The sequence below is a fragment of the Myotis myotis genome, unplaced genomic scaffold (assembly GCF_014108235.1).
Source record: "Myotis myotis isolate mMyoMyo1 unplaced genomic scaffold, mMyoMyo1.p scaffold_m19_p_10, whole genome shotgun sequence".
NCBI lineage: Eukaryota > Metazoa > Chordata > Mammalia > Chiroptera > Vespertilionidae > Myotis > Myotis myotis.
This window is the reverse complement of record NW_023416314.1, coordinates 79352478-79369179: the sequence shown is the minus strand read 5'-3', so window position 1 is coordinate 79369179 and position 16702 is coordinate 79352478. Positions and strand designations below refer to the sequence as shown.

At 56.6% G+C, this 16702-nt stretch overlaps 1 protein-coding gene across 1 annotated transcript; it reads right to left on the bottom strand.

The window, feature by feature from the left end:
* Positions 1 to 115: 115 nt before the first annotated feature.
* PYGM (glycogen phosphorylase, muscle associated) lies at positions 116 to 11662 on the bottom strand. The gene is made up of 20 exons (XM_036326755.1): positions 11328 to 11662; positions 10191 to 10292; positions 10018 to 10096; positions 9831 to 9934; positions 9342 to 9473; positions 7901 to 8012; positions 7731 to 7813; positions 7254 to 7397; positions 6858 to 6950; positions 6482 to 6628; positions 6189 to 6352; positions 5707 to 5821; positions 5095 to 5196; positions 4586 to 4733; positions 4012 to 4070; positions 3742 to 3883; positions 3113 to 3320; positions 924 to 1058; positions 681 to 747; positions 116 to 567 (listed from the first exon to the last, which is right to left on the bottom strand). Exons 1-20 carry the CDS (start codon positions 11568 to 11570, stop codon positions 418 to 420), a joined length of 2529 nt encoding a protein of 842 aa, XP_036182648.1. The 5' UTR covers positions 11571 to 11662; the 3' UTR covers positions 116 to 417.
* Between the last annotated feature and the right edge of the window lie 5040 nt (positions 11663 to 16702).

The following is a 16702-nucleotide window of genomic DNA, read 5'->3' as shown; positions in this document are numbered from 1 at the left end:
GCCGCCCCCTCCTTCCGAGGGGACGCACCTGCGGCGGGTGGGGGAAGCCACGGTGACTGCGCAGCTGCTGCCGTGCCCACCCAGAGCTAAAAATATTTCCCACCAGAGAGAGAAGTAAAGGAGGCTCCCAAGGAGAATCAATTTATTGGGGGGGAAGGAGGGTGTACGATTGGTCAGACCCATAAATAGGAGGGGCAGGAAGCCCGAAGACAGGATGGGAGCAGTGTCCTCAGTCACAATGGACGTGTGACCTCGGGCTGGGAGTCAGTGAGAGTTTCAGGAAGAGGCTGAGAGAACTAACTCCGGTTCCCCACCCTCTGCGGGAGGAGCTGGGGCTGGCCCAAGGGGTTGCAAACAGGCTGAGGTGGGGGTGGGGGTGGGGGTGGGGAAAGCAAGTCTGGGGTCTGGTCCGGAGGCTCAGGCCAGATCATCAGGGGCTGGCAGGGGCTGGCGGGAAGGCTCCACGCCCCAGATCTCCCGGGCGTACTGGGCAATGGTGCGGTCGCTGGAGAACTTGCCGGAGGTGGCGATGTTCCGGATCACCATCCGTGTCCACTCTCTCGGGTTCTACAGGCCAAAAGGGAACTCTGGGTTCACTCTGCTGGTGGGGCCCCCACCTTCCGCCTCACCCCAGCCAGGGCCACCAAAGCCCTGCCAGCCCCTGGCCCAGGACCCCTTACCTTGTACAGGGCGCTGACTTTCTCCTGGCATTTAATATAGTCTTCATAATCTGCAAAGACTTTAAACCTGGAGGGGAATGGCAGGCAGGAAGCTCCCTGAGGTCAAGGCCGAGCCCATCCTGTCCTGGTGGACTCCTGGGGGCCTGGAGAGTGATGCTGCTTCCCAGGGAGCCGCCCCACCTGCCAGGAGCCCTGCCCAGCCCAGCAGCGCCCCCTGCAAGGTCCCCTGGGCCACGGGCTCACCGGTCGTGGTGCATGAGCATGTTGACAATGTCCTTGAACAGGTCAGGCTGCTTGGGGGAGAAGAAGCCACTGCTCAGCTGCTCGATGACCTGGCGCAGCTCAGGGATTCGGTCATAGTATTCCTGGGCGTTGTACCTGCAGGGAGGAGCCGCAGTCAGCGCCCAGGAAAGGGGGTCCTGGCTCTCCCTCCAGAGAAAATCCCAGAAGCCCTAAGGCCCAGGGCCCGCCTGCTCCCACCCTCCCTGCAGCTGCCACCGACTCCTTCCCCGGAGGCCCTCTCCCTTCTGTGCTCAGCTTTTCATCGCCTTTTATGGGGATGAGGAAACCGAGGCCTGGGGAGGGCAGACAGAAGTGTCACACACCACCAGCACCTCCAGCCAGCGTTTCTCCCAGGAATGTCTTCCCCTCTGCTCTCTCCAGTCCAACCCTCGCCTCACCTTCGGGCCCTGGAGGAGCCTCCAGCGTTCGCCTTTCTGAGGCAGCGCAATCCAACTCTCAACCACCGGGATTCAAACGCATCCCCAAGGCCAGGCTCCTCTCTTCCCTCCCCTCCCCTCTTCCAACCAGAAACGAAGGCCACCTCCTCAACAGTGTCCCTACCCCCTGTCCCCAGCACTGGTGCTGCCCGTGACCCTCCCAGCATTAAGGCGTGAGTCCCCACACTGGCCCCCACCTGCACTTTGCTCCCTCCCATCCATTCTCCATCCTGCAGCCAAAACTGTCCTTCTGGAGCCTAGTTCTGCACATATTGCTAGAAATACGTCACGTCTCCCTCCCGGGGATTCGGAACTAAGTCTGAACCTGAAGGATCAGGCTTCCCAGGGAAATTCCTTTCAATACTTAATGCTAGCTTTCCTAGGCTGTTGGTGAGGGTGTAAACTGGTACCAACTTTCTGGAAAACAATTTGGCTCAGAAATATCCCCTTCTAGTAATTATCTTAAGGAAAGGATGGGCGATGTGGCCAGAGATGTAAAAGGTTGGTCATTACAGTGGTATTTATACCAACAGGGAATATCAACTTTAATGTCTAACTATATGGAGTGGTTAAATAAGTTATGACATGTCCATAGGATGGAACACTACACAATCATTTAAAATATTTTTGAAGCCCTAACTGGTTTGGCTCAGTGGATAGAGTGTCGGCCTGCGGACTGAAGGATCCCAGGTTCGATTCCGGTCAAGGGCATGTACCTTGGTTGTGGGCACATCCCCAGTAGGAGATGTGCAGGAGGCAGCTGATCAATGTTTCTCTCTCATTGATGTTTCTAACTCTCTATCCCTCTCCCTTCCTCTCTGTAAAAAAAAAAAAATCAATAAAATATATTTTTAAAAAATATTTTTGAAGACTATTTCATGACATGGAAAATGCCTCTCCACTGTTAAATAAGGCATCAGGATTCAAAATGACATATAAGTTATTCCTAACTTTCAAAAATTACACAAACAAAAGAAAGAAAAATAAAAGAAAAAAACACACACACATATATAAATATACATAGAAAAAGAGAAGTGTGACTTTAAATCTAGGTGATGAAATTATAGAAGACAGTTATTTTGTTTTTTTGTGGTTTTGTATTTTTCCATTATTGCTTTTATAAGAAAAAAGTCATATTTTAAAATAAATTTTAAAAACATAATGCCAGGGAAATGTCTCTTCTAAAGAACTGTGTTTCTGGCCATAAGTACAGTTAACTTTTATACTCTTACTAGAGGCCCGATGCATGAAATTCGTGCAAGAATAGGTATTCCTTCCCCTGGCTGCTGGCACCGGCTTCCCTCTGGCACCCAGGGCCCAGGCTTCCCTCGCAGCCCCGGCTTCATCCTGAAGGTCATCTGGTCTAATTAGCATGTTACACTTTTATTATTATATATTTCCCTTTTTGCCATGGCTACCAGGGAACTAAGAATTTAGTTTACTTCCAATATCAGAAATAATATTCTTAGGATTGATATAATTTTCTCTTCCTTTTCCTTCGGTTCTGTGTTACTACTTTCTTTTCCTGTTTCATTAACCTTTTCTTTGGTAAGTTACCTCAGCAGTTTTCCAGAACTCTGATGGCATAACTACGACCTTGTGCAGCCTGCACTAGCCTGTCCATGCCTCTTGCTCCCAGCCCTACCCTCCAGCAGCCACACCCGGCGCCTCCTGCCCACAGACTCTTAAGTAAGGAGCTCTTGACCCCCATACCCTCTCTGGTCAAGCTTTTCCACGTCCTCCTCCCGCATGCCGAAGATAAAGAAGTTCTCCTCTCCTGCCTCTTCCGCCATCTCCACGTTGGCCCCGTCCATAGTGCCAATGGTCAGAGCCCCATTGAGCATGAACTTCATGTTGCCAGTGCCGGAGGCCTCAGTGCCCGCCGTGGAGATCTGCTCAGAGAGGTCAGCGGCCGGGATCACTGTGGGGCAGCAGAACAGGGTCAGCTCTGGGAAGAGTCCCACCCCAGCGGGGGACTCTCGAGGGAGGCTGGCCTAGGCATAGCCAGGTTCAAAGCCCCTCCCACCCCAGCCCTCCAGTCTTCAACAACCGAGTCTCCTTCTCAGGCGCCAACCTCTGGATGATTCTTGAACATCTGGGGTCTAAGCTGGACTCCCCCCGCCCCGCTCCATGGTGTGACATGACAAACACCAACAAGGCCCATCTCCCCTATAATTTGACCCATGCTGCCGGGGAGCTCAGGGGACATCCTCATGGTTTAATTACTGCCCTCTCCAGATTCGTCTTTAAAGTGCAAGTACCTCAGGAAGAGGTAACTAATACCTCTTCCAGGCACCAAGCTAATCAGAGCCTCCCTCGGGTTCCCGGCGGTGGCACCCCACCTTTCTCGGCCAGCGAGACTCTGTAGTTCTCCAGAAAGATCACGCGGAGCCTGTCTCCCACCACCGGGTCATGGTTGACCACATCCCCAATGGACGTGATGAGTTTGATGATCATCTTGGCCATGTGGTACCCAGGGGCGGCCTGTGGGGGCGCAGTCTGGAGTCAGCTCCGTGGCCGAACCTCCTACCCCCATCCTGCAACACAGTCAAGGCTGACCTCAACCCAGATATCAAAAGACCAGAGCCATGGTCTGTGGCCCAGCTTCTCACCTTCCCTCCAATCATCACCGTTCGAGGCACAACAAACTTATTGGGTTCCTTCTTGATGCCTGTGGAGAAAGAGGGAGGAAGTGGGCCAGGTTTCCCCTCCTAACAGTGCCCATCAGCCAAAGCCCACGCTGGGAGAACGTGGGCCTTGACTTGAGCAATCACTTGCTGTGTGACCTCAGATCAGTCCCTTCCCCCTCTCTGAGCCTCAGTTTGCCCATTTGTAAACTGGGGATAATTCCATGTCCCAAGAGCTGTCCAGAGGCCAAAGGAGATGTTGTCTAGGAAACATGCAGTATGCTGGGAGGTACTGGAGCAGTGGTTCTCAACCTTCTGGCCCTTTAAATACAGTTCCTCATGTTGTGGTGACCCCCAACCATAAAATTATTTTCGTTGCTACTTCATAACTGTCATGTTGCTACTGTTATGAATTGTCATGTAAATATCTGATCTGCAGGATGGTCTTAGGCGGCCCCTGTGAAAGGGTCCTTCAACCGCCAAAGGGGTCGCGACCCACAGGCTGAGAACCGCTGTCCTGGAGGGAGAGCCCGGAGACAGAGCGGGGCCTGCAGCTCACGGTTGTAAAGGGTGATGATGTGGAGGCAATTGAGGAGCTGGCGTTTGTATTCATGAATCCGCTTCACCTGGACGTCGAAGAGTGAGTTGGGGTTGATCCGGACTTTGTATTCGTTCTCGAGATATGCAGAGAACTTCAGCTTGTTTTCCTGGAGGCAGGGGAGGGGGGAGCTCACCGAGGGGCCTCAGCCTTGGGAGGTCCGACAGTCTCATTTCTTTCCCAGGAGGTGGAGGACAGAGGGCCACCTCATCCACGCCTGCACCAGGGCAGACATTGCTAATCAATGCCAGCACTCTTCCAGTGAGATCCGCCGATGCTTTCCTACCACGGACTTCATGCAACTTCTACCAGTGGCCTGCGGTTGCAGGAGAGCTGACCATTGGCCATTCCTGACTTGGAGGGCTGGCCCTCCAGCACGGAAGGATCTCTGCTCCCAGCCTGGCACGGCGGGCCTGGCCTAAAGTGGGCGGGCCTATAAGTGGGCGGCCCCAGGCTGCAATGCTCCCCACCTGCTTCACTTTGGCCACATCCCGGATAAAGGTTTCATCGTCCACATAGGAGAGCAGTTTGCGCAGCTGGTCCAGATCCGAGATGTAATCCTCCCCGATGCGCTGCGGGAAGATGGCTCTCAGTCAGGCTCATTCCCCTCCTCGTCCTCCTTACAGGGGGGTCCCTTTCCAGGTCAGGCAAGCCCCATCCACGGCAGACAGCTCCTCCCTCTCCAGCTTCCCAGTGATCTGTCAATGTCCATCTTCCTCCCCTCCTGACCTTGAGCTGACCCAGCAGGCCTTCCCCCTGGCCTATTCCTCATACAGGCAATGACTCGCGTTCCTGCTCCCAATCTCTGTCCCCTTCAGATGTGACCCATTGATGACCCCTCCAGTAGATTGTAACCTCCAGGTGACCTTCACAGCCAGGGCCTCTCCGGCCCTTAGGACTTCCTCATGCAAGTAAGACATGGTTCCTCTCCTCCCTGTGCATGCAAGGCTTGGGGAACAAAATGCAACAAGGATTTCGGCCCCGCACTGGACACCCCACAGTCACCCACCTACATGGCCACACCCCGCTGATCCCTGCAGGAGCCCGTGCTGACCCTTACTGGCCATACAGCGACCTCTCACCTCAGCAATGACCTCTGCCAGCCCAGGGTTACACATAACCAGCCAGCGCCGAGGGGTGATACCATTGGTCTTGTTCTGGAACTTATGAGGCTCCAGCTCATAGAAGTCCTTGAAGCTGCAGAATGGAGTGTGTGTTGGGGGTGTGTGGGGGCGGTCACCACTCACCCCTGTGGGATGAAGGCCTCCTTCTGGGTCCCTATCCTTGTTTCTTGATGAAAGAGGCCTGGGGGTCTGAGGTGCTGCTGTGTGCAAGAGAGAACCATCTGGGGACAGGACTGCACCCGACGTCAGGGCTGTGGGAGCTTGTTAGAGCGATGCTACTACCTGTTGAAGGGCCAGCTGTGCTGTGCAGTGAGGGGCGAGCCTATCAGTGGGCGTGTCTATGAGTGGGCGTGTCTGTGAGTGGGCGTGTCTATGAGTGGGCGTGTCTATAAGTGGGCGTGTGTATAAGTGGGCACGCCCAGCGGAGGGTAGGGTCTCACATGGTCTTCTTGAGGATCTCGGAGTGGATGCGAGCCACACCATTGACGGCGTGAGACCCGGTGATGCACAGGTGGGCCATGTTGATGCGCTTCACCGCGCCCTCCTCCACAAGGGACATGCGCCGAAGCCGGTCTACATCCCCTGGGAAGGCGGCTGCCACCCGCTGTGCCAGGAGAGCCCAGAGCTAGGACCAGAAGCGGGAACCCAGCCCCAGCCCCTACCCTCAGAGCTATGCCCAGAGCTCCCCCGTCTGAGTCCCAGCCCCCGCGCTGCCCACACCTCCTCTGCTCACATTCAGGAAGCGCTGGTTGATCTCATAGATGATCTGGAGATGCCGGGGCAGCAGCGTCTCCAAGAGGTGCACGGGCCAGCGCTCCAGGGCCTCGGGCAGGACCGTGTGGTTGGTGTAGGCGCAGGTCTTCACCGTCACCTCCCATGCCTGGCAGAGGAGTGGAGACCCAGGATCCCCGGGCCTCAGCCCTAGGGCTCTCCACACATACTGTGCCGCCAGGAGCCCGGCCCTGCCACTGCGGTGCCGGGTCCTAGGACACCCACCCTCCGGGCCTCACACTGCCCTCTGTTCACTCACATCTTTCCACCCCCCCGACTGGAAAGGGGACCCTGAGGCAGAGAGGGTCAGGCGGGGGCAGAAGGGTCCTGAAGCCCACCTTGTCCCAGTCCAGCCGCTCCAGGTCCACCAGAATCCTCATCAGCTCGGGGATGGCCAGGGAGGGGTGGGTGTCATTGAGCTGGATGGCCACCTGTTGGGAGGGGGGCGGGCGGGGAGTCAGGCTGGGCTCCAAACCTTTGCCCGTCAGAGTGCCCAGCAGAGCGCTAGGCTAGGGCTGAGCTGGAGGCGAGGCTCTCAGGGAGCAGCTGTGGGGCAGGAGCAGCCGCAAAGCCCAGATCATGTGCCTATTGATCGATCACCCAGAGCATGTCGCCCTCACACACACCCCAGCCACCAGCCTCCGTCCCCCTCATACAATGGGGCAGGCTGAGGCCGGAGGGAGATGGCGGCACACGTCACAGCAGGTGGAGAGGGCGGCCTCCCGCGCGGGTACCTTGTCCGGGAAGGCATCGAAGCTGGTGCGCACGGGGTCCCGGCAGCCGAACTTGGAGGACTTGAAGCGGCGGATGATGTCCTGGAGCGTAGCAGCCACTACAAAGTACTCCTGCTTCAGCCGCAGCTCCTTCCCCTCGAAGAACTGGGGACGGTGGAAGGCAGAGGGGAGTCAAGGTGCTGAGGGAGGCCTCCCACGACTGTGGGTGGGGTCAGGAGAGACCCCACAGACACGCAGTCCCCTGAGTCCCGACCTGCCCCATCTCCAGGACCCCGGGTCTTCCCCACCAAGAAGTAGTCACGGGGGCAGTGCCCACCCTAACCGCTGCCCCAGGACTCAGGCATCCTCCCACTTAACCAGGTCTGGGGCAGGGGGGGAGGGTGACAAACAGGACACAGCCAGCAATATGTCCTGGATGTGACAAGGGCCCCAGAGAAAGGCCCTCCCCTCTCCTGCCCAGCCCAGGGGGAGACATACATTGTCGTTGGGGTACAGGACACGAGAGATGTTCTCAGCCAGGTTGCGGTCCAGAACAGCCTGGATGTAGCCACCAATGTTGACTGGAGGACAAAAGTGGGGACAGGGTCAGGCTCGGGCCAAGCGCGGGCTGGAGTGGGCGGGGGCTGCTCACCAGCGGCGGCACTCACAGTCCTTGAGGTTGAAGTCATTGGGGGCCTTGGCAGACCACAGGCGCATGGTGTTGACGACGTTGTTGCGGTAGCCAGGCACGGGCGTGTCGTAAGGCATGGCCAGCACCACCTGCGCGCACAGCGGGGGTGAGGAGCTGGGCGTCCGCTGCGTCTCACCCTGAGGCCCTGAGAGCTGGGACTCCAGGCTTTGTCCCTGCACTGCGCCGACTCCCAACCCCAGAGTCTAGTCCCAACGGTGGGCAACCTCCAGCCAGCCCTCAACGTGGCTCTCTGGGCCTCATTCATAAAGAGAGGACACCCCCAGCATCCCCTATACCCCCGGCCCCGCCTGGCCGGGTGTTGTAAGGATTATGGGAGGAAGAGGCAGGGAGAGCCCAGCGCCCAAGGTGGGGCTCTGCTGGTGGCCACTGCAGTGATGGCGACGAGCTGGCCCGCCTGGCCTGAGCACAACCTCGAGGACACTCTGGACGCATGAAAGGGCTGGGGGGTCCCAGGGCCTGACTGGAGGAGTCAGAGGCCAAGGCCATCCAAGGAGCTTATGCCTGGTTGACCACAGTGACTGCTGCTGGCCCCACCTCCCACAATTAGCAAGCACCAATGACTGACTGGCCCTGGCCGGTGTGGCGCAGTCAGTAGGAGCATTGTCCTGTACACCAAAGGGTCCGGGGTTCGATTCCCGGTCAGTGATTTCTGCCAATAACTGCCTACCACCGTGGGGCTGGGGGCACATCCACTCCTCCTTCCCAACGCTAAGGAGCCTGCTGGGAGCCGCGTGGGAGCTGTAGCCCTGAGGAAGGACAGGCCCAGCAGCAGACAGCCGGGTGCACCCCAGCCCCTGCTGCTCCTCAGTGTGGACGGCAGCAGAACGCATGCCTGAGTCCGAAGGCCTAGAGGTCCCCGTGCAGCCATCTGGGGGCTGAGGCCCTGCGGCCACAGCAGGAGGCCTGACTGAGCTGGAGCTCAGACACTGGTTTGGCCTTAGGGCTTCCTTTAACTTGCTATTGACCTTGAACAAGTCAATCCCCCTCTCAAGGCTTTCATTTTCTCCCCTCCTCCCCTTTCTGGCCTGTTGCTTTGCTCCCGGTCAAGCCCCCAGTTCAGATGTGTGGGGACATCAAGTCACCGTGATTATTCTCTGATGGATGTAGCGGGTGAGAAGGAGCAAGCCAGCGGAGGGGCCCTGGTGGAACAGGGCAGCCTCGCTCCTCCTCCCCGGCTCTGCTCCGGGCCTGGCTCCCTGGTGACCCTACTGTCTCCAGCCTCTCCTGGCTCTGGCTGTGTGGCCGCGATTAAGTCACTTAACCTCTCTGAGCCTTGGTGTCCTCCACTGGGGGACTGGGTCCAGTAGCCTCCAGGTCCTTCCCCTCTGTCCCCTAGGAGCCTCCTCCTCCCCTTCTCCCTTGCCGAGTCCTCCCCCATTCCCCGGCTTTGTCTTCACCTGTGTGTCCACCCACTTGACCCCCTGGCTGGTGTGTTCCACTCGGCCATAGAAGTGCACGGGCAGCGTGAACTCCGGTCGGGCCTTCTCCCAGGGGTTGCCGTAGCGAAGCCAGTCATCAGCCTCCTCCATCTGAGCCCAGGGCAGATTAGGGGAGAAAGGGAGGCAGCGTCAGACCCAGACTCACCCCATGGTGGGCAGTGGGAGGGAGGCGCAGGAGCGGTGGCCCTAGTGTGGCCCAGACAGGGTATAAGTTAAGGGCTCTGGGGTGGGCCCTGGTCCGCATGGGCCTGAGAGTTTAAGAGGTACCACAGGTGAGAAACACCTGCTTCAGGAGTGACCAGCTGGCTTTGGGGTCATGGCAGAGGAACAAGGGTGTTTTTCATCAAGACTGGGTTCAGTTCTGGTCTATCCAGAGATGGATGACCCATTGGGGGTCCCCTCCGTCACTACTTGGTCCCCACAAAGTCAGGGCCAAAGGCTGCTCACCTGCCAGCCCCCGCAGATCTTCTGGTTAAAAATCCCAAACTCATAGCGGATCCCGTAACCATAGGCAGCCAGGCCCAGTGTTGCCATAGAGTCCAGAAAGCAGGCTAGGGGGGTGCAGGGAGGTGAGGGTCAGGGACCCGGCACAAAACATCCTATGCCCGCCCGCCCCCTGCGACCCTCCGCTTACCTGCCAGCCGGCCCAAGCCCCCATTGCCCAGCCCTGCGTCTTCCTCGATTTCCTCCAGCTCCTCCATGTCCAGGCCCAGCTAGAGGGGGCAGGGTGTGGCAGCAGTCAGGGCCAAGGGCCCGCAGGGGCATCCCCCAAACCCTAGGTTGGCCCCACCCCCAACCTTCCCAGACCTGGTAAACAGCCTCATCGCAGGCGTTCTCCAAGGCCAGGTTCACCATGGTGTTTTGCAGTGTCCGGCCCATGTAGAACTCCAGAGACAGGTAGTAGATCCTCTGCCCGAGACACAGACGCACGGGGGGAGGCGGTCAGGGCTGCCAACCAACATTCAGGTAGGCCCCGCGGGCCTACACCTCTCACCCCTCCTGCCCCGCTCCTAGGTCCCAGCGTGTCCCAGCCCTGTCTCCATTTTCCTTCTTCCCATTTCAGGCTTTGAGACCCAACAGGTGAGGTTCTGATCCCAGCATTCCCTCTGACTCTGGGTACATCTCTGAACCTGTTTCCTCATCTGGAAAAGGGGGCTGGCCGTATCGCCCTCAGCTATCCATGTGCTTGGGAGAGATGCGAACCCCTTCCATCCCACACAAGCCTCCCAGCAGCCCAGCAGGGAGTGGGGACACAGAGAAATACTCCCAAGTGCTCCTGGCAGGGGAAAGCCCAAGCCCAGCGCAAGTCCTTTGCTCAAGGTCACAGTGACGCATGGCCTTGCGGTGCTCAGCTCCCATGGCCCTCAAGCCTCAGTCCTAGCAAGGGACCGAGAGGCCCCAGGATCCAGGATGGTGCCTGGTCTCCTGGGACCCCTCTCTGCCCCACCCATCTGCCCCTCCCCCACCCCTTTCCAGAAGCATCAGGTTGCTGACATTTACCACTGACCCCAAAAGACACTTGATCCCATTGCCCCAACTACCCCAGCTGTCACCACCTGCTACCCAGCACACACCACACCACACACACACACACACACACACACACACACACACACACACACACACGTTCAATGACCCGTTCTTTCAGGTCCAACCCAGGACTCGGGGGTCCTCCTGTTCCCCACTCCCAGTAGTCCCTCCACTCAGAGTGGGTGCTGGGCCTTTGCAACCGGCCCACCTGACTTGAACCCCCTGACCTGCTTCTGCTGCGTTTCTCCCCCTGGGTTGCCCAGCACCCCCTGCACCCAGGACCCCTGCATCCTCCAACCTCAGGAAACTGCTACAGAAAACAGACCCCAGGAAGGGGCTGCCACTTGGTCAAGGTCTCTGAGCCCCGGCAGGGCCCCCAGCCCATCCCCCTGCCCGGGGTGCCCCACGCAGCACCTTGGGGTCCTTCTCATAGTAGTGCTGCTGCGTGCGGATCCAGCGGCCCACGAGGTGGTCGCGGACAGTGTGGGCCAGCGCAAAGTAGTAGTCCCGAGGGGTGGCCACATTCCGGTCCTTGACGAGTGTGAAGTGCAGGTGCCGGTTGAAGTTCTTTTTCAGGTCGGTCACGTTCTCCACGCCGGCCAGGCCGCGCACACTGATTTGCTTTCTCTTCTCCTGGTCTGTCAGGGGCCGGGACATGGCTGCGGGAGGGTGGGCCTGACTGACTGGTGGATCGGTGGACAGGCGGCCTCAGTGGTGCCTCCAGCCAGGGAGTGGAAATCCCCAGGAGCCTGCTGATTTAAAGCCAGACTCTGGGCAGCATGCCCCGCCTCCCCCCAGGATGGGAGGGTCTTGGCCTGACAGCTCAGGAGCTATTTTGGGGGTGAGGGGAGGAGAAGAGAGCAGGCAGGGAGAACAGGCCCAGCTCCATAAGGGGCCAGGCCAGGCCAGGCCAGGCTCAGCCTGGCTCATTCACAGCCCTGTGCTGACCCACTTCCTCCAGGCCTCGCACACTGGGGTCTCTGTCTTGCCTTCCGCAGGGTCAGAAACAAGATGCAGCAGGCGAGTGCTGGCTTGAGAGGCCCGAGGTTTGCCTGGAGCCCAGGGGCTGTGACCTTGGGTTAAGAGGTTGCCTGGATCTGGTCCTTTTCCTGGGTTATAGATGAAGGGTGGGGCTGGATTGTGGGCTGTCAATCAGGAGTCTGAGGGGGCTGTCAAGTGGGCACATGTCAGGAGGCCCAGCCTTCATGAGCAGCATGGTTTTATTTATTTATTTATTTATTTATTTATTTATTTATTTATTTATTTATTTATTTATTTAATTGTATTATTATTTTAAATGCCCTTGACTGGAATTGAACCCAGGACCCTTCAGTCCGCAGGCTGATGCTCTAATCCAATGAGCCAAACCAGTTAGGGCCAGCCTGGTCTGCTTTAGACATTTACCCAAAGAGACTGCAAGCCACAGGCTGAATGACCTCTGGTCAAGCTTCCACAGTGGCCACACTTGGGGGCTACTGTTATCTGCACTCTGGTGGGAAGGCCACACACTGAGGCAAAAGGGGACAAGGCCCCTTCCCCGCCTCTGGCTGAAGGGCCAGGAGTTGAGAGTCAGTGTGCCCCAAACAGAAGAGGTGCAGCTAGCAGGGGACACTGGTGTCTCAAGAAAAGGGAGATGAGGACCCCGAGTTTCAGGGGGTGGTATGGGGGATGTCACCCAGGCAGGGCCACTATCCCCATCCCACCCCCACCCCCACCCAAGCTGATCTCCCCCTGTTGCTGTCGCTCAAGGAGCTCTGAAATGACCTTTCGAGAATGGTCAGATTACAGGCCAACTTTGCCTAGGGGCCAACAGCCTGGAGCAGGGGCCCCTGGGAACTGTAGTCCTATGGGCCCATAGGGGTAGGAGAAACTGAAGCGTACTACCCACCCACCCCGCCCCCCATAATATTGGCCAATGGTATTAGGTCTTCCTGTGCTGCAGCTGCCAGGTGATTGGAGGCCTTCTCCCACTCACCCCTCCCACCTGGGCCACCCACTGGACAAGGACTTAGTGGTCCAGGATTCACAGCTATGACTTCACTTGTAAAACAGAAGCCCCTGCACCCCGGGGACTTCACACCATTCATCTTCCTCTGGAGGCTTTGACTGCCCCCAGTTCCCTGCGCAGGGACTGACCCCAGCGCGGATTTGCTGTGTGTCCTCAGGCTGGGTGCTTTACTTCTCTGAGCCTTGCACTGTGGAAGCTGACTGGATTCTGCTTTCTTCTTTAAGCAAAGGGAGCCCAGGGCCTTGCGCTATTCCAAAGGCTGCGTGGGCCTCCTGGGCTGCAGGCCGGTAGGCTGGGGGGCAGGGAGGAGGAACTGGGTGTTCTGTCTGACCAAGGAAGGTCAGAGGCCTGGACACCTGCAGGATGCTACAGGGAGCCTGGTTCACGGGAAGGTGAGCTCTTCCTGAGGACCTTCTGACCCACAGCAGGCCTAGCCTGGGAATCATAGCTCAGTGCTGGGCCAAATGCCAAGTCCATCCAGGCCTCTGACACCCAAGCCCTGCTCTGCCCATTCCCCAAGATGGCATTACCATGCTGGTCCTCCACAGTGCCATGCTTCACGGTGGAGGAAAAGGTCCCAAAGACTTGTTTTCTTTGTTTAAATAACTTTTATTCAGACTTTTAATATATTTTTATTGACTTCAGAGAGAAAGAGAGAGGGAGATAGAAACATCAATGATGAGATTCATGGATCAGCTGCCTCCTGCACTCCCCCTACTGGGGATCAGGCCTGCAACCCAGGCATGTGCCCTTCACCAGAATCAAACCTGGGACCCTTCAGTCCACAGGCCAGACACTCTATCCACTGAGCCAAACCAGCCAGGCAAGACCTGTCTTCTTCTAGGTCTTCTATTTCCAAAAGGAATGCTTGGCGGCACTCTGGCCTCTGCTCAGCTCCACCCCACCTCTCCCAGGCCTCTCGCCCGCCTGCACTTTCTGTGGAGGGCTGGTCAGAGCAGAGCACACCAGTTATGTGTGCTCTCACCACACCCCAACTGTGGCAGCACGCTTTGGCGACATGAAACTTTATACTGACCCCTAATTGCCTGTAAAACTTTTTCCTGCCACTAAGGACTGGCTCCCAACAGACCATTCCCATCTTTTTTTTAAATCCTCACCAGAGAAGTGAGGATATTTTTTCCATTGATTTTAGAGTGGAAGGGAGGAGGCAGGGGGAGAAAGAGAGGAAACGTTAGAAACACATCCATTGGTTGCCTCCCGCTGGCGCCGCAACCAACCGGGGCCAGGGATTGAACCTGCAACCGAGGTATGTGCTCTTGACCAGGAATCAAACCTGTGACCTGTGACTTCAGACCAAGGGCTGATGCTCTACCTGCTGAACAAAACTAGGCAGGGCTATTCTCATCCTCTTTTTTTTTTTTTTTTAATATTTTTGATTTTCAGAATGAGAGTGAACCATTGATCTGTTGTCTGCTACATGCCCTCTACAGGGGATCAAGCCCGCAACCCAGGCATGTGCCCCGAGATGGAATCGAACTGGCAGCTTTTTGGTGTAGCACTATGCCCAATCAGGCAACACTGGCCAATGCCAGACCAGTCCCATTTTTTTAATCAGCTCCCAAATTCAATCAATCCTTTTCTAGCAGTTGGCCCACAGCCCTCTTATCAATTCAGTGCTCGCCCTTCCCCTGCACTCAAGGCACTTGAACTGGGACATACTGTTTCTACTGGAAAACAGATGCACCTTTAAACAATGTTATTGCCCGGCTGGCATGGCTCAGTGGTTGAGCATCAACCTATGAGTCAGATCATGGTTCGATTCCCGGTCAGGGCATAGGTCTGGGTTGTGGGTTTGATCCTGTGTGGGGCATGCAGGAGGCAGCTGATTGATGATTCTTTCTCATCATTGATGTTTCTCTATCTCCCCTCTCTGAAATCAGTAACATGTATTTTTAAATGTTTTTAATGATTTCAGAGAAAGGGAGAAACACTGATGAGAAACATGGATGGGCTGCCTCCTGCACGCCCCCTACTGGGAACTGAGCCTACAACCCAGGCGCGTGCCCTATGACCTCCTGGAACATGAGCCACAGCGGCTGGGTAACGAATGTCCTTCTCATTTAACTGCCTTTCTTGTGGGGGTTTTTCAGTCTTTGTCAGTGGCCTCCAACTCCGTTTCCAAGCTTTTTTCCTTTGATGCCCCAACCCAGCAGCATGAAACCCAGGCTCAAGCGGCCCTACTTCTCATTTCACTGTGTTCTTTCTCCCTGCTCATTCTCTCTGGTGTTGCGTGTGCATTTATTTTAAAGAATCCTGAAAGCACGTTTTCCAACCTGAACTACTTCCAGGTTATTTATGTCTGACTAGGTTTCTCATTGGAAACCCTGCCTCCTTCCCTGGACCAATCTTGGGCTTCTCCAGAGCACTGGCTGGCTCAGTAACAGAGCCCGAGCACTCACCTTTCCCAGCTGGCATTCCTTCCACCCACCAAGCTTTGGGAGGGTGGGGAGATGCGGCACAGACAGGAACAAGGGCTGGCTGGTCCTCCGGAACAATAGGGCCACACAGAAGGCCTTTCCCACCTAGGATGTCTCCAGGAGGGAGGGGAAGGGGAGCAGTCCACATCTCTCCCATCCAGCCACAAAGGCAGGTGGCTCGCTGCCATTCTGAAGGCCAAGCCTTCCCGTTTTCTCTCTTCCATTTCAGGGTCTAGAGCTGCTTGGAGAAAGGCCCGCGACGGATGCCTTTGTCAGCCACTTTGTTACTCTCCAAACCTTAACAAAAGCTGACGGCAGGGAGCAGAGGAGGAGCGAGCACAGGAATGGAGCTGGCCCCAGGGGAGACAGAGGAGATAGCTGGGCTGTGGTTAAGTCGTTTATTGATTTTATTTCTAAAACCCACATAGCGCCACTTTGCCTCTTTCAGAGCTTCAAAGAGCTAATTAACCGCCCAATGAGCCCACCAGGGAAACCAAGCTTGTGGGGGAAGCAATGAAGTGAAGCCAAGGTCAAAGAGGGTAGCCAGGCCCGAGCTGCCCCCATTCCATCAGTTAAGGACAGATTTACCCCCATCTCCTTTCAGTCAACAAAGGTTTAGGGGACCTACTGAACTTTCCGAAGCTTCCTTAAGCCCCGGAGCCTGCAGCAAAGGACAGACACCCAGGCTTTGCTCCAGATCAACAGCAGTGGCCAGCTCCCGTTTGAAGCTGGAATACAGCCCAGGCCGGAGTTGTTGTCCCCACTGGTCAGATGCTGGGAGTGGCAGGAGCTTGTTGTCCCTTAGCCTCTCCGACGGAAAGCCAGCCCGGGAAGGGCCAGCTCTAACACAGCTCTCCCAGGGGCAGTGCAGGGATGGGACCTCACTACCTCATGGAGACTGGACATGGATTTTCCCAGTGCCACAATGGTACTGTCCAGACATGAAAGAAAAGAGCAGGCTAAGACCCTTTGCAAAGAAGTGCTTACAAAGCACAAGGTGGGCACGTTCTCTTGCCCCCTCCACTCCCCAAAGCCTGCAGTGCTGGCAGGCTGCTAGTCACCAGCAGAGCAAGAAAAGCCACTTGGCAATTTTAATTTTAGCTGCTCTGTGCCTGACAGGCAGGATTAGTTGGCTTGACCTTTAGTACTGATGCCTCCTAGGCCCAGGGCCGTGGTCAGGTGGCAGCTTTCAGGCACAAATCACAACTGGAGCTCTGCAAATGTGGGGGGTCCGAGCCCCAGGGAAATGTCTTCAAAAGGACATGGAACAGAGAGATGAGGGGTCACCAAGGAGGGGAGAGTATGGTTTCTCAGCTATTAACTATACACAGGGGAGGGTATGG

Bases quoted from the DNA above. Each gene is read 5' to 3' on its own strand.
- PYGM (XM_036326755.1), bottom strand. From the start codon at position 11,570: ATGTCCCGGCCCCTGACAGACCAGGAGAAGAGAAAGCAAATCAGTGTG. The intron at 9,474-9,830 runs GTGAGCAGCCTT...CCCTGGGCTCAG, and splicing joins AGATCTGCGGGGGCTGGCAG to ATGGAGGAGGCTGATGACTG. The intron at 3,884-4,011 runs GTGAGAAGCTGG...GCGCCCCCACAG, and splicing joins CGGTGATGATTGGAGGGAAG to GCCGCCCCTGGGTACCACAT.